A 16311-nucleotide genomic window follows, 5' to 3' on the forward strand; every position below is an offset into this window, starting at 1 on the left:
GAGAAAGGGCAGATAACCGGGGGAGGAAACCCGGGCCCTGCGCGATGCCACCGAGTCCGCACCTGAGCCCGGGGGTGTGTGAACCGTGGGGCACGCAGAGCGGGAGGGGGCTGGAAGCAGGGACAGCGTCAGCAAGACTGCGTCAGGTGACAAGGGTTTGAGGAACAGGCGAGGGGCTCAGGGGACACAGCCGACCGGCTCGGGCCCAGGGCCAGGCGAGGGCGGCTGGAGCTGGGTCACCTTTGCGTGCCACACGGGAGCCAGCAGAGCTGCTGCCGCACAGGCGTCTGAGGGCCGACCAAGGCCGAGGGCTCAGGCCTGACGCCGCCACACGCTCGGTGGACGTGAGCCCTGATAACTATGCCGATGTCACATTTATGCCCGTTTTGCCTCACTGCCTTTTTAATATCAATACTCAATTTACTGCCACATTTAGGAGAATCTTAACTTTTAAAGTATTAATTAAAGAGAAAGACGTTCAAGTATATTATTTTAGCCAAAATGTCTTGAATTCAAATATGTGCCAACGACAGCATGTGCCACTGCCACGATTCACTGCGCACAGGACCGGGCGAAAGAGGGCAGAAAGAAAATCTGCGGACACCTCCCCAGTTTTAATGACACCTCAAACACTCCCGATGGCTGCGTAAGAAGCTAGGATTTATTCTCAGAAATGAACCGTATGGAACGGCTGGTGGTCAGAAGCGTGGCATGTTCGGGCCGAAGGGCAATGAGTGGCCAAAACCTGGGGGAGGGGAGAAGAGAGCCAGGCAGTGGTCTGCACAGATGTCAAGATGCAAGCGCGGGAGCGCGACGCCCACACACAGTAGGCCTTCAGTGCGCCCGCCTGCACACAGTAGGCCCTCAGTGCGCCTCTGAAGGAGTGAGCCCCAGGCTACGCGAGTCAGGCACGCTGCCTCGGAACCGCCCACCGTTCCGCTGACGCTGTGGTGGTCGGGAAATGACTTCTGGGTGGACTTTGTAGCAACGAAAGGGGGCTTCTCGTCACTGTGTCCCCACGCCCGCGACAGGAAGCGTGGCAGAGGAGAGCACGCTTCTCCATGGGAAACTTTAAAGTTACCGGGTATCACTCACCTGGATCCTCGAGAGAGTGGCATTAAATTATAAAAGTAATAAACCAGGGACAAGATTAAGTTACAAACAGCATCGGCCTCCTAGGAAAAGAAGAGACGTGCTCGTGAACGAAACACTCCGTCGCGAAGCAGGTGTTCATGAGACGACGAGGCGCATGCGACTCATTTACACGGGGAGGAACCTATTTCTCACAGTCTTGAGTATTTTATACTCTTTCCTATCTTTTTTCTCTAGTAAAAGGGTGTACATATAGTCCGGCTTAGAGCAAGATTTTCCCAGCTGTTTTTAAAACTGCCAGCTTTTCTGATACATATAAAAATCTCAGTCTATTTTAATGTTATTTGCAATGTCAAAATACCTATATTGAGATTAAAATAAAACAAAGCCCTTATTAATACCGAATATGCTTTCTGCAAGCCTCCCTACCCCGAAAGCCCCTCTCTGATAAGCCCCCTGCCTCTGAACTGAGATTTAGGTGGTAAATGTGCTTAATTATGTATAATAACTTAGACGTTTAATTATACGTATGAAACGATTAAATGCAAGGAAAATAGGGTGACTTCCCAGGCCACTGGCGCCCACTCCAAAGCCGACGGAGTGCCCACCACACTCGAGGCACAGTGACAGCTGCAGCCACAAAGGTGACATGTCAGATCCTGCCTCCAACAGCCACCCCACACCCCCACCCCACCCCGAGCTGGGGTGGGCGACGGAGGGCGGAGGTCACAGACCAGGGGAAGCCACTAAGTGCAGCACAGGCCATTTCGGTACGAACCGAAGCTTTCGTTTAAATTGCGATGAAGCCCAAACTTATGAATCTACGATGGCTGTCATCACTACATATGGGAGTCGGTTCTACAAAACTGAAAAAGAGATATTTATAGGTCAACTAAAGCTGCTTCCAGGGATAAATATAATCCCAATGAAAGGGTAGAGGCTTTAAAATTTTACGGGAGACCCACAGGAAGCACGGCTAAGCGGACCCATCGAGACCTACCCCAAGCTCCGAGGACAGAATGAGCACTTTCCCCTTCGCCGTCAGATCCTTGTAAAGTGCGTCTATTTCGGCGTGATATAATTGTGTTCTTTCTTCTGTGGTTTGAGTTTCCACAGAAAACAGTATATTGCCGATTCTAAAAATACAAGAATGCGTGTCAAAGGCATGTGCCATCCGATTCAGAGAGCCGAACACGAAAGTAAAAACAGGAAGCAAACAGCACATTGACGTGGCACGGGACGTGCCCGAGAGGACCCTGTGTGTCTAACCACTCAGGTGACACGCACAGGTGACATGCACAGGTGACATGCACAGGGGGCGCACGCCGCGTGAGTATGCCATTTTTCACTAAACACGGTGTTTGGCTCCGTCTGGCACGAATCTGACTGCACGAGCTGATGCCGCAGGGGATGACCACACGTTGAAGAGGAGGCTTCAAGGGACCCGGCGCCAGGGATGAACCATCATGTGACTGGACTCGGGCCGCGGGCGGGGACGAACCAGCATGGGACTGGGCTGGGGCCGCAACGCAGCCCATGGCCCGAGATCCGGTGTAACTTGGAAGACGGGGAGCAGGGGCTGGGGCTTGGCTCCTGAATCAGCGGGGGAGTGACAGGCTCAGGGACAGGAGGTAGGAGGTGGAAGGTGACCTCAGGGAATGAGCAGCCCAGCTGACCCAGAGGAAGTGGCGCCGGTGAGGCCGGAGGACCGCCGGAGGCACGTTCCGGGAGGCCTGCATGCTTGGCCAGGGTCCGTTTGGCAGGGGGGTCGTTTGGGGGCCCCTAGGGGTCTCGGAGAAGCACTGGGAAGGCGCCAGGAGAAGGGCGGCGGGCACGCCAGCACGCGTCCACGAGGGGGGCCAAGGCCCAGAGCCGAGGGCGGGCGCCACGCCCGGGCACCGGACTGCGCGCTCTCTGCTCCCGACCCCGCCCGGCGTTGGGTCAGCAGTGCGGATCCACACCTGCGTCGCCGCTGGGCGACAGGGCAGGGGGCGATTCACGGCACAGCGAACCCTGACGTTCCTTCGGGGGGAGAACGAGCTCTACTGGACAGTCCTGTGATGACTGGTCTGGGGTACGGTTTGAGCTGCTGAACCGAGCGGACTTGGGGGGCCTGTACCCGCTGTGCGCGGAGCCGAGGGCGGGCGCCTGCTGCCTGGGAGTGCGGGCCGCGAGCCGGGGGAGCTGCGGGGGCCACGCGTCTGCCCCAAACGCAAGGGGCTCGGAGCTCCCGGCGAAGCCGGGATTTCAGATGTAAACGAGACGATGGCTAATAACACGTTCGCTGCAGTGCCACTCGCAAAGGGAACGAATGGGGAACACCTCACACGGCGGTAGCAGAGAAGCCGCAGGAGAGACCGCGACGTGCATGAGACGGACCGCCGGGCAGTAGCAACCGCGCGCGGCAGTGGGAGGGGCAGGCAAGAAACCGGCCTCGCTCAGACGCGTGGCATCACTGTTTCCAGGGAAACGGCGTGAGGGGCTTTACTGCTTCTCTCCGGCACCCGTGTGGGCTGCACTTTCCGCACCGAGACCACGCTGTCCCTGCAGCGCATCCACCCGCACGAAAGACTCTCGCAGCGGCCCGCGATCGGCCGTGCCCCGTCGCTCACGTCGGGGGAGAGCCTTGCCCGTGACGGGCTCAGGGCCTGTCCCCGAACCCCATCAGGCTCCTGTCTACGGAGCTGCGAGACTGAGCGCGCCGGAGCCGGCACCCACGGGCGGGGCCGTGTGGGCCGAGCGGGCGCCCAGCCATCGCACCTCCGGCCATGCGCACGGCGCCGGCCACTGCGCGCCCTCGCGGCCACTCGGGGAAGTGTACGTACTTGTCGCCCGTCACGGTGATGGTGAATCCGTCATGTTCCTTCCCGTGGTCTTTGAGGCTGGGGACTTTCGTGCTCACGGTGAAGCCATCCTTCGTTTTAGTGTTAAACTGCTTTCGGGGGAAACGGAAATGCGTGTCACCGGAGCAGGAGGCACCGCGATCCCGCGGCGGCCGCCCCGACGTCGCGTCCCACGGTCACGGAGGCCCTGACGCCGGACACCCGGCCGCAGCGACAGAGGCCACCCTGTCTGTCCCCAGGGCCCAAGCCCCGCCCCCAGAGGACCGCAGCACGGCGGGCGCGCGGCCCTGCACCCTGGCTTCCAGGAGCGCACCCCAGCTTTCTCCTGTCACCTCGATGGGACGCGACTGTTTCTTAGCAGAAGACTCACACCCAACGCCCTCTAACCCAGCAAAGCACCTGTTCGCGTGCGTGGCTCCAAGTGCTGACTGCCCTGCAAAACACGGAGTTGAGGCTACTGACCGGGGAAATCCTCACACTCACACTCACACGCACACTGCCTTACCTCACTCACACTCACACACTCACTCATACAGTCACACACACACACACTCACTCACATGCACTCACACACTCACACACACAGCACACTCACACACGCAGCACTCACACTCACACAAATGCACACTCTCACTCACACACTCACTGCACTGCCTCACACACTCACACTTCACTCACACATGCACTCACACTCACACTCTGCGCTCATCCTGCAGTCACACTCACATACGCACACGCTTCACACTCCCACTCACACACATGTACTTTGCTCACACGACGGCACTGCGCATTTGCTATTAATTATTGCTCACACACACACACGCACTCACATACTCACACGTCAAATTCACACCTTTAACTGAAAAAAATTAGTCTATCTACTGTTGGCACGTTTGGGGGGTACATTCCTAGGTGGAGAAAAGGCTCCCCGAATTAGAAATTCTTAATGGATTTCACTTTTGAACGCGGTAATTTCTGTCCCCTGAAGGGTCCGACTCCTTGAACTCGAACGTGTGACACGGCCACGGCCGCAGCTGCTTCGTTCCGTTGGCGCCCGCCGGGCGGACCGCACCCCGCCCCCACCCCGCCTTCTTCAGCATCATCCTGTCTCCCGAAACCAGAACGCGGCCGGGCGCGAACAGCCAGCCCGAGAGCCTCGGCCCCTCCGCCCGGGATCGAGCACGCGGGTCCCGCCCCCGTGATTTCTCCTCCTCTCTGTGAGGTTTGAGTTGAACTGACTTTAATTCCATTTTCCTACCTTCCGGGGGTTTAGAAAATCACACACCCCCTTCCTGTTCTCTCAGTGTTCACCTTTAATTTCTTAATACATGTGTATTTAAACTTGTATTTTTCTGTCGATGTCATGGGGCCAGTGATTACATTTTCTCATGGAAAAGAAACAAATACCTGTGGAACATTTTTACTTCTTTTCTCTGACATTACCTGGTACTTTCATTTCGGGCGACGTCTACACATTTTTAACACTGGGCATTAACAACTCGTCTCTTCGGCTTGTTTGTTCGCCACCATTTCTCACATCTCGTGTTTTTTCTTTCCTGGGTTCGTCTCGTGTGAGCGCTTACGTCTCTGATGACAAAGAGACTTGGGTTTGAAGACCCCGCTGAACACGCGTGGGCTCACACAGCCTTTATTATACCCTCACAGCTGAGTGCTGCTGTGGCTGCTTCGTGGCTTCCCTGTCACCGTCTTGGAGAAGCCACCGTCGGCACAGTGAGGTCGGGCGTCGGTGGGACTCTCCTTTCTTAATTTAATTTTTTTCTTCTCCGGAAGCCATTTAAGATGCTTACTTTATTCTCTCTCTCCCCTCCTCTGCGTTAAAAGACATGCGACGTGAACTTGGCCATTTTAACCACGTAAGTGTACGGCTGGATGGCGCTAAGCGCATTCGCACCGCTGGGCAGCCATCGCCGCCGTCCACCCCAGAACTGTCACCTGCCACACAGAACCCCGCCCCCGCTGAGCACTAGCTCGCCATCTCCCCTCCCCCAGCCAAGCACCGTTCTGTGTCTATGGATTCGACTACTGTAGACGCCGCATGTAAGTAGAATCAGACAGCATTTGTCCCTTTGTGACTGGCTTATGTCACTCAGCATAACGTCCTCAAGATTCACGTGTCGCAGCCTGTGTCGGAATCTCCTTCCTCGAAGGCCGAGTGTTATTCCCTTGGGTGGACGGACCGCGCGTGGCCTGTCCTTCGTCCGTCGATGGACACCTGCATTGCTTCCACCTCTGGGTGACTGTGAATAAAGCTGCCGTGAACGCGAGTCCCTGTGGGGTGTAGGCTCAGCTGTCTTCGACCTGCTGGTCTAGCTACCTGAGATTTTTTTTAAATTAAGAGAATTCGGGTGATTTCTTTTGCTCCTGTTTTATGGTACTGGCTCAGACCTCTCAGGAAATCGCATTATGCACTTTTCATTTGCGTAAACTCTACACGCGGTGACCCGCACAGCGTAGCTCGTGCGTGCCGACAAGCGTACACGCCCACGTGACTCCACTGCGACCCGGACGGCGCGTCTCCGTCATTGGCTCCGGGCGCCTCGCCCGCCCCGCGCGTGGACGCCGCCCTCGTCAGCAGTCGCCGATCTGTCCGTCCCCGTGGGCCGCCTGCACCTCCGGGTGCACCACACTCCCTCGTCCATGCCGCCTTCACTCGACACGCCTCCGAGGTCTGTGCGTTCGCTTCCTTCTTGTCACCGAGTGAGTATCCATCGTCCCCTGCCCTCCCTGAGAAACAGCGGCGGAGCCTCGCGAAGCCCCGACCCGGACGACCCCAGACCAGGAGCACTGCGAACTGGCACACGGACCTCGGGCCGTTCACGAAACCACGGGAGCGGCGTCTCTGTGGGCACCTATTCGGCCCATCTCAGTGACTACCCATCCGGATGCGAGGCCACGGACCTTTCGGTCCTGGAAGCTCATTTTGGTCCCTCAGAGCTCCCACTCCGCGGCCGATTCTCCATCACTGTGTGCATGTTTTCCTTTAAGTCCTCAAATGCGTTTATGAAGCAGACTGGGACCCTAACGAAAGAGCCGATTCCAGCCTCTCGGCCTCTGCTCCTGGTGACGGCTTTTGTTTTTCTTGGTCATGAGTCACATTCTCCTGCTTCTTCACTTACCGAATAATTAAGGAATCCAGATTATGCGGCCTTTCTTTAGAGGGTGTTAAAGTTTGTTTTGGCAGGCAGTCAAATCGCCAGCAAATCCATCTAATCCTTTTAGCTTTGGTGTCATTCTTTGCTAGGGTGATCTATTTAGAAATTGTCCTGGGATACGGCCCTTCCTCTCGAGTGTGGTCTGACACCCACGGTGTGTCCTTTCCGGAGTCCTAACTAAATGCCCACGGTGCCCGGCGGAGTCCTCCATCCAGCGGGTCTGGGACGCCGGCGTCTCTCAGCACGGCGAAGCCCTGCCGGCTCGCTTCAGCCCTTGTGCCCACAGCAGCCCCACCACCCCATGGGCCCTCCCGGGGTCTGAATGCACACGCACAGCCCCCTCTAGGCCAGGACGGCGTGGGGCGTGACACTCCCACGGCTCCCTGCTCCGCAGGGCTCCCTCCGCCTGTCTCCGCCCTGCCGACCCCAGCCACGTCCGCAGACCCCAGTGCCAGTCTCGGGCCCCTCAGCTCAGCGACGCTCCTGCGTGGCGGCGTAGCACGCAGTCCCAGGCAGAGAACGAGGTGACCACGGGGCCCACCGCGTGCGCGTCTTTCTCTCCATCTCGAGTCTCGTGACCGTGCAACCCCTGAAAACGGTCACTTTGCGCTCCGCCCGGTTTCACGACGGGCGTGGTGGGGGGCCCAGCGCCGGTCGCTCCGCCGGGGCAGACGCGGAATTCGGCCACGCGCACTCTTACGTTTTCTTGTTTTCGACGCCACCTGCTTGCTCGCAGCCCGAGGCCCGCGCTTCCTTTCATTTTGGTTACGATTCGCTGTGTTTATGTTCGCAGTTATAACTTTGAAAATGCTCACGGCACGATGTTAATAAGCGTGGCGCGGCCACTCAGAGACTGCGGCAGGTCCGTTTGCTCCCGAAAGCGTGCTCCGTGGTTTTGATGACAAATTTACCTTCATAATCGGAAGAAGGTCTTCTACTTTGTGCACCTTTGCCAGAGCTTCCCTCACTTCCAGCAGCCCTTTAGGGTTATTAGCTCTGGGGGGGAGTATATGAGAAAGACAGAGAATATACAGGAGAAGAGACAGAGAGCATTGAGAGATGAAGAGAGACAGAGAGACAGAGAGAGGAAGAGAGAGAGGGACTAAAGAGAAAATTAAGACAGAAATGTAACAATCACACCATTATCTGTAACTTAAATAAGTCCTTGGTCACGAATAGCTCACTGTTCGACGCGCTGGGCCACAGCGCCTCTAACTAACGGGGTGGTCTGAGCCTGATGAGACTCGGGCCATGGGTGAGGATTACGGAACCAGCCAGTGGCCCGTGCGGGCGGCGCACCGGGCTGGGTTTGGTCATAGGTCCTGACTCTCCTATTCCAGCTCTAGAATCACAAGTAAACGTTCTTTCTTTCCAACGCTGCTCAAACGGAAGTACCCTGCCTGGTTTTTATACCAGTTTTCTATCTACTCGGAATCCCTTTTTGCCCAGGATTCTGTTCACCACGCTGCCTCTTTCCCTCCTGAAGAAATTCTAAGAAACACCCTGCCTTTGGAAGAGAGAGATCAGAAAAGCCACAGTATGGTGTGTAAGATTAAACGTGTTCACTGAGGCCCATGATTTCCCGAAGCTGTTAAAAATGAGAGGTTTTATGACTTGAACGTGGAGTACTTCGCTTCGTCTGTCAACAGGTTTAGTTTTTAAGTTTCACAAACGTAACTACCGTGAGATGTATGCGACGTAGCCGTTACCATGGAAAAGAAAATTAGAGGATTACCCATGATAAACGAGAATTCTGTCTTTGATAAAATGAAGAATTTTCTCAAAATATTCCAGGTACCTCATGTTGATAACCTGGCCCCTGTAAGAAAAAAGAAATTAAGAATTTTTACAAACGCGCATGTTCCAAACGACGCCTAATTTCCAAGTGAATGCGACAGAACAGGGTAGCTACGAGAACAGCGCGGCAAGATACTGGGAAAGCCACGCGTTCGCTCCCACGGCTAGAGACGCAAAACCGCGTCTCGGGGCACAGAGGGGCGCTCGGCCCCCGTCCCTGACTTGCAGTGTCCGGATGGAAGAGCAGCGGCCCAGGGACCGGCTGGCCCTCCCAGGCCGGCGGCCTGGCGAGCAGCTGGCGTCGGCGATCCCGGCAACAGACCTGCGCAAGACGCCTCTGAGCCAAGCTCCATTATCGGGGTGTCCTGGGGAATGAAACGGTCCCCATCTAATTACGTTCTATGACGTTTCGGAAAGACTGACGTCCCGGGCAAACCCCGGGCAGTCGACCCTTCGCGTGAGCCTGGGGGAGCACGGCGGGCAACACGTTTCCTTCTGCGACCGGACCAGGCAGGACTCTGCAGGAGGCTCTGGCCACGAGTTACCGGGAAGGAGCGGTGAGTGGCACGCGGTCCCCACGGCCTGTCCACGTGGAGCGAACCGCTGTGAAAACAGGGGAGGCCCACGGGCGGCTCCTACCGGATCAAGTTGATGTGGTTGGTGAAGCCTCTGCTCAGACTCCGCGCTGGCATCTGATCCAACCACAGCACCGGCTGGTCTGGGTCGGCGACCCTGCGGGACAGAGCCGCGTAAAGATGGACGCGCACGACCTGGCGGTGCCGCAGAGCGCGACAGCGCGACAGGCAGAGCACCTGCAAGATCGGGGGGAAGGTGGCGCCGGGCCGGCTCTGTGAGCCCGGAACGCAGGCTGCGAATTCCGCTGGGGAGAAGCCAGTGCGGTCGCCGGGAGGGCGGCACGGACGACGCGCGCTTCGGCCTCCAGGGCACGTGCACGGAAGGCCTCGGCAGGTGCCACAGTGCGACTCGGCCTCGCAACGAGACCGCTTTCCCAAAGCCTCGCATCAAACGCGCTCGGCCACAGTGAAATCGGTCCCTTTCTCATACGTGTTAGTTGGGTGCACATCAAGGAACAGCGAGCCCTGGAGAGGAAACGACTCCGGGCCGTCGTCAGTAAACGAGCGGGGGCCGAGCGCGGGGGCCGAGCGCGGGGGCCGAGCGTGGGGGCTGAGAGCGGGGGCCGAGCCCGCGGGCCGGGACAGGGAGGGGGGTGCGTGCCCTCCCAGCAGGTCTGCAGCGTCCGCCGCCGCCGCCCGTGCTTACCGTCTCCACTTGACCGCGATGTCGAACATGTCCCGCCACTGCATGGGCCGCGTCCGCCCGCCCGTCCGGACCTTGGCGTTGGCCCAGGTGCGCTGCACGGCGTGCATGACCTCCAGCGCGGCCAAGCCCATGGCTGCAGGGGGCGACATTGGGGAAGCGAGTCGGTAAGAACTCGTCAGGGGGACGGACGGCTGCCGCGTCTCCGTGGCAGTAGCCCAGTCACCACACAGGCGACCCACAATACTGTGGGGTCCGGGGCGCCGGCCCCCACACAGTCGGAACTCCGAGTGTAACTTCCGACTCCCCCAAAACCCAACTGCTCTCAGCCTCTGCTGCGGAAGCCTTTGCGACAACGTGAACGGCGGCCGACACGGGCCGTGGGTGATCCGCTCGGCGTGCCGTGACCCGGCATGAAGCCAGGCGGAGCCAGGGAGGGGACACCGACCGCATTCGCCGAGGCCGCACGCTCACGTCGCGTTTACGAGACAGAACGTCTCACGTGACACGCACCTGGAGACACATGCGTCCCTGGCACCGGCGTCGGGAGGAATGAAAGGGTGATGTGAAAAAGAAACTCTCGTTTGTTTACGGGCGCCGCGGCTTGCGTGCCGACGACAAGCGGCAGCCCAGCGTCGTGGGCGGGGCGCTCCCGGTGGCAAACGAACACCCACGAGGTCTTCCGGGACGTTTACTGGACAGCCCTGCGAGTGAGCGACAGTGCCCGCAAACCCGCGTCGCCCCGGGCTCCGCTGCACAAAGTCAGGGCCGGCAATTTAACGAGACGGGGACGTGGTAGTCCCCACGGCCGCGCTGAAATGAACTCTATCCAAGGAGACAGGGACACAGCTGTCTCCTCCCAACGCCGACCCCACTGGAGCACCTGGCTCGGACTCCCCCTCCCGCCCACGGCGAGGCCACGGCTGCCGCGGCTGAGCCGTCTGGTCTGCCGTCGTGACTCCGGCCCCACGGCGAGGCCACGGCCGCCGGCCGGGAGCCAGGCCTGGGAGCACGCGCCCCCAGGACTCAGGTGGGGGGATCTACCCATTTCCGTCACGGTCACGTGGAGGTTTTGAGTGAGCCCAGTGACGGTATTTTTAAGAGGTGACGTGGCTTAGCGATCCTCGTGCTTCTGTCAGAAATATTTCCATTTCCGGGCGGTTCCGACATACCTCTGTGTACCCTCTTGTTGGGCAGGAATCCGGGGGTCTCGTACTGCATCAGGGAACCCAAACGGTCAGCTACGCAGATCAGCTCTTGCACCTCGGGCTTGTAGCTCTCAAAGTTCTGATGTGACACGTCTCTGGAAGAAACAGTGCAGGCGTGGTGAGGGCTCGGACAGCACGCCCCGGGCGGTCCAATTTCTCCCGAAAACGGGAAAACCCACCCAGAAACCTGCCAGCGCTTAATCTCCACCCTCGGCTCCGAGCCTGGGCGCCGGCCCCTCTGGGCTTTATCCCGGCGACTCTCGGTCCTTTGTCCTTCCACACAACTTACAGAATTAGCTCCCCGAGTTCCTCAAAAAAGTTTCTGGGGATTTTGAATGGCATTTTATCGCACCTATAATTAATTTGGAGAGGATGGACCTATTGACATCACGGAGCCTCCCACTCGTGAACGGTATTGTTCTCCACTTAATCTTCCCGTAGTAACTTGCGACAAAGCTCTAAGTGACTACAGCCATCGACGCTGACGCGGCTGCACGGGGTCTTTCGGCTGGGGCTGTCCCGGAACGACCGGCCCGTTCTGTCACTTTCGATCCTGGTGTCCGTACGCACTCAGGGGCCTCTCGTAAAAAGCACAGAACTCGAATCAAGCAAATTCCAATCCAACTCTGTCTTTTAACTGCTGTTTAGTCCATTTATATTTACTGTCATTGTTGATACGTCTGGATTTATTTCAACCTATTCTTATTTCTTTCTGTTTGTCTCGATTTTTATGATGTCCCCCCTCCCACTTTTCTGGTTGATTTTGGATTTAATTTTTTATTTCTTTATTTTTTTTTCTCTTTATGTTTTCATTTCTGTTCTAATATGGACGCTGTGCTCTCTACTCTGTTTCTAACTCTCAGTACTTAGCCGAGGCATTTTAAAGATTTATAGATAACTTAGTATCTTAACATTTAACTCACGTTCGCTTAGAATGCTTTCTCATTATCCCTCGACTTACTTATTTTGCCCAGGGTATTATTTCTGTCCTTTTCATAAGCCCCCGAATTAGATGTCATTTTGCAAAGACGATGTTTATTTAGATTTACCAATGTGCCACGCTGACCCATTTATTTCTCATTATTACTTCTCATATCTTAGCTCTTACCCCTGGGGTCACTTGCCTTCTTCCTTAATTACGTGCTTCGGATGTTCCTTCGGGGAATGCCAGTCCGTGGTTGAGTCAGTTTTTGATTTTCAAATATACACCTATTCGGATTGGTCTCTAATCTTTCAAGGTAGCTCTGCTGGGTACAGAATTCTAGGCTGAACAGAATCTTCTTTCAGGACTTTAAAGCTATGACTCCATCATCTTCAAGCTGCCCCTGTCGAGGTTGAGGAGTTTATGGTCAGTCAGTCCAATGCCTGACCCTAAGTAGGTGACAGGACTGTGTTCAAGATTTTCCTCCTTATTCTCCAGTTACTTTTGCTACACCTGGATGTTGCACCTGGATGTTGCACCTGGATGTTGTACCCGGATGCGGATTTTTAAAACACCTGTGGATTTATTTTCCTCACGTCTTTGGAATTCTTAGCCATCATTTCATCAAGCATTGCCTCTCCCCGCTGCTCTCCTTCTGACAGACACCAGACCTTCTTACGTCTCCCACACCTTCTCTCTCTCATTCACGTGTCCTGACTCCTTTACTCCGCTACGTTCTGGATCATTTCTAATGCTCTATTTTCTACCTGCAACGTGCTATGTCTAATCTGCTGCTGAGCTACAGACTGAATTCTTTGTTTCGATGATTATGCTTTCTATTCCTAAAGCTTCCAATGATCATTTTTTTTAAATCTGTCTGCCTGGTCATTTTTTATAACTTCCTTGTCCACGTTTGTGATTTCTTTCATAATTTCTTTACTATTTCATCTGGAGTTATGTTAGAGTCTGTTTTCAGCAATCACGACATCCGAAGTCCTTGAGGGCCTAAGTCTGCTGTTCGCTGTTTCTGTCGGTGCTCACGTGTGGTTGTGGTAATCTCGAGTTTTGATTCTCGTACGAATGATCCTAATCTGTGAGAATACTCCGGGCCCAAACTGGCACTAATCCCTCCCCGGGAAGGGTCTGCACGTGCTTCTGCTGAGATCCTGGAAGTGCGTCCGACGCGGGGTCTCAGCCCTTTCGAGTTCGGCAGACCCGCTGCCTGAGCCAGGGCATTACGGCAGCAGCCGCCGGACGCGCCGACCCCCGGGGCACTTTCTTCCTTATGTGTGGATCGCCGTTCCAGTTTGCATCTCCCCTTCTTTCTTTTTGGAGAGTGAGGGTGTTGATCTCTACAGAGTTTTCTTAACCTTTAAGGCATTGCTGGACTCCCGGGAATTGGTATCTATTCTAGATCTAACTGTTTGGTAAAGGGATAGGCCTCCGGCATGTCTGTTTTGTCATGCCGCAGCAGTGCTTGGCCAGGAGAGTAATTTCAAACTTCCACTATGTTAACTAACTTGCTTTAAAAGTAACACGGTACGAGAACAATGCCTTTCAAAGACCGCCAATGAGCGCGAATACGTCCGAAGACTGAAGGTTGCCCAAAATCGGCAGGGAAGCCCAGGCTAGAAGGAAAGACGAAGGCCTGGGGTAAGTTTCCGGGTACTTTATAAACCAAAAGCAGTGTCTGCGGACACGTCAAGTCCAAAAGCAAATTCATCGGCAACGCGGAAGGCCATCTATCGACTGAGAGAGATCAGCACCGGCTTACAGTTCGGAGTCAAGAGGAAGACGAGCCTCGTCCGAACGCTTACTTGATGTGGGGCTGCAGCCCCGGCTGCTCCTTGTAGTCCTCCAGGAGGAAGGGCAGGTTTTTGGCCCAGCGGTCTTTGAAGCTTCCAGGCAGGTCCACGTCGACGCTGTACTCCGTGAGGGGAGTGTCGAGGTGCGCGTGGAGGTACCGAGAGTACTCTGCGGACAGGAAACGAGATCAGACGCCCCGACACCGCCAAAGAAGCACTTGCTTGTGGCTGCTGCCATGCAAACACTTTGCAGCCACTTACTTGTGATAAGAATTCTGCGTGAAGACCCCAAACTTTAGTAAGCTGGACTATCACCCACGACAGACAATCGGAGAGACCTTCCTCCCGTACTGGCTGGCGTTAACCGGGGCGAACGCGAGCCAGTCGCCCTGGGCGCTTCGGCAGACGTCAACCACCTTTCCACGAACAACGCCAAACTCCAGAGTCTGCGAACCCAAGTTCAGTGTCAGACTGGGTCTGGCTCTGTCCCTGGCAGATGAGCTTCCTACATACGCAATTTCGCCGACCGGCCAAGTGCCGCTTGTCCCCACGAAGCAGCGCAGGAAACGCCCGGGGTGGAGACCCCTTTCTTCAGCCTACAGCCCACGGCCAAGTTCTCCGAAGCCAGGAAAAGACAGGGAACGGGAATTTAGAGCAAAGAGCTGGGCTGTCCAATGCGGAGGCCCCAACCACTTGGCTACTGAGAACTTGAAACGTGGCGACGGTGACTGAGAAACTGAATTAAAAATTTTTATTTAATTCGAATGATTTTAAACTGAAAAACTGGTATTTGATTCAATTATTAGACAGTATCGGTATGTCTGGAACAACTTGCATATACGAATCTACTTTTTTAACTTTAAATTGGATGAAATCTAAATTTAAACCAAATATTTCCAAGGAAAATTTAGTATCCAGATTGAGATGTATTGTAATACACAGCAGATTTCAAAGACTCAGTACAAAAACAAATAGTAAAGTATCTAATGAATACTGTCTTCATATTAATTATATATTGAACTAATAATGTTGTCAATATGCTGAATTCAATGAAATGTATTATTAAAATTCATTCCACCTGTTTGTTTTTACTTTTTAGTGTGGATACTAATAATTTGAAATTACATATGTGGCTTGCGATTTTTTTTTCATTTGGCTAAAGGTAAAAAGCTTTTGCTCACCCTGAACAAAAGCCTGAATGCGCCGGTCCCGCCTGACCTCGGAAGCTCAGCGGGGTCGGGCCTGGTTAGTACTGGGATGGGAGACCACCTAGGAAGACCAGGTGCTGTAGGCGTAAAAAATAAAAACTAAGGGATTGTAAGCTGACAAGGTGCTTGCAGTCTGTGAGGTCAACCAAGGGGGTTGCCTCGCCTAAAAAAAAAAATTAAAAAAATTAAAAAAAGAGAGAAGATATGAAAGTAAAGATTTGGGCTTTATACGAAAAACAACAGTGTCTTTACGTGTGGCCGTGAGAAGGTGACGAAGACGATGAGTGAAGACAGGGTAACTCGGACACGCGCTCTCCTCTCCCAAACTGTGCGAGCGTTGTGGTCCGAAGTGACAGCAGACCGAAGATGACACGCTCACCGCCCACAGTGAAACCCTCACAGAACGCTACCTTCCTGCCACTCCTACATCTCTGGATGACATGACGAGTCATGAATACCCAGTGACTGCCACGTTCACTTCAAACTATATTTTTTTGACTTGAGCAAAAGCTTTTTAACTTTAGGAAGAAAACACGTAGGATGTGGCGGAAAGACCGCTGAACAGGTCTTTATAAGACACGCACTCTGTCCCGTCCGGCCCCTGCCGACGGCCCGGGGCTGGCGGGGGACGGGCCACTCGGCCTCTCCGACACGCAGCTGTCTCCTCCGGCTCACAGGACAGACAAGCAACCGATTTCCACCGCTTCGAGCCCTAAACGAACGATTCCGCGATGCTCCGACTCACCTCGGAGGTACTTCACCTTGAGGTACTCGGGGCTGGCCTTCTGGCCCGGCAGCGGGTCACTGAGCATCACCTTGGTCTGTGCTTTTACCCCCTCGTAGAACTGCCCCATGGCGACGTGGCTGAGCCCCTTCATGTACTGGCACACCTCGTTGTAGGGCTCGAGCTGCAGACAGCGCTGAGGCGCCGAGGAGACAGCGCGTCAGTGCCGGCGCCTCGTCCCCGTCCGTCCCCGCGTCCGTC

General features: G+C 55.3%; 1 protein-coding gene across 7 annotated transcripts in view; it reads right to left on the reverse strand.

The window, feature by feature from the left end:
- Positions 1 to 16311, reverse strand: part of TTC13 (tetratricopeptide repeat domain 13) — a 49549-nt gene that overhangs the window by 5424 nt on the left and 27814 nt on the right. For 4 of the 7 annotated variants that reach the window (XM_039850292.1, XM_039850288.1, XM_039850294.1 and 1 more), the window contains 10 exons: positions 16072 to 16246; positions 14131 to 14287; positions 11356 to 11486; positions 10187 to 10319; positions 9545 to 9637; positions 8844 to 8927; positions 8020 to 8104; positions 3918 to 4027; positions 2093 to 2228; positions 1096 to 1175 (listed from right to left, as the gene is read on the reverse strand). In XM_039850292.1, coding sequence (XP_039706226.1) covers positions 1096 to 1175; positions 2093 to 2228; positions 3918 to 4027; positions 8020 to 8104; positions 8844 to 8927; positions 9545 to 9637; positions 10187 to 10319; positions 11356 to 11486; positions 14131 to 14287; positions 16072 to 16246 — 1184 coding nt within the window. Of the gene's footprint in view, positions 1 to 622; positions 746 to 1095; positions 1176 to 2092; positions 2229 to 3917; positions 4028 to 8019; positions 8105 to 8843; positions 8928 to 9544; positions 9638 to 10186; positions 10320 to 11355; positions 11487 to 14130; positions 14288 to 16071; positions 16247 to 16311 lie in introns of those variants that run through there. The other 3 variants (XM_039850293.1, XM_039850289.1, XM_039850291.1) reach the window with 2 other exon arrangements.

This window comes from Pteropus medius, unplaced genomic scaffold, assembly GCF_902729225.1.
Source record: "Pteropus medius unplaced genomic scaffold, Ma_sr-lr_union100, whole genome shotgun sequence".
NCBI lineage: Eukaryota > Metazoa > Chordata > Mammalia > Chiroptera > Pteropodidae > Pteropus > Pteropus medius.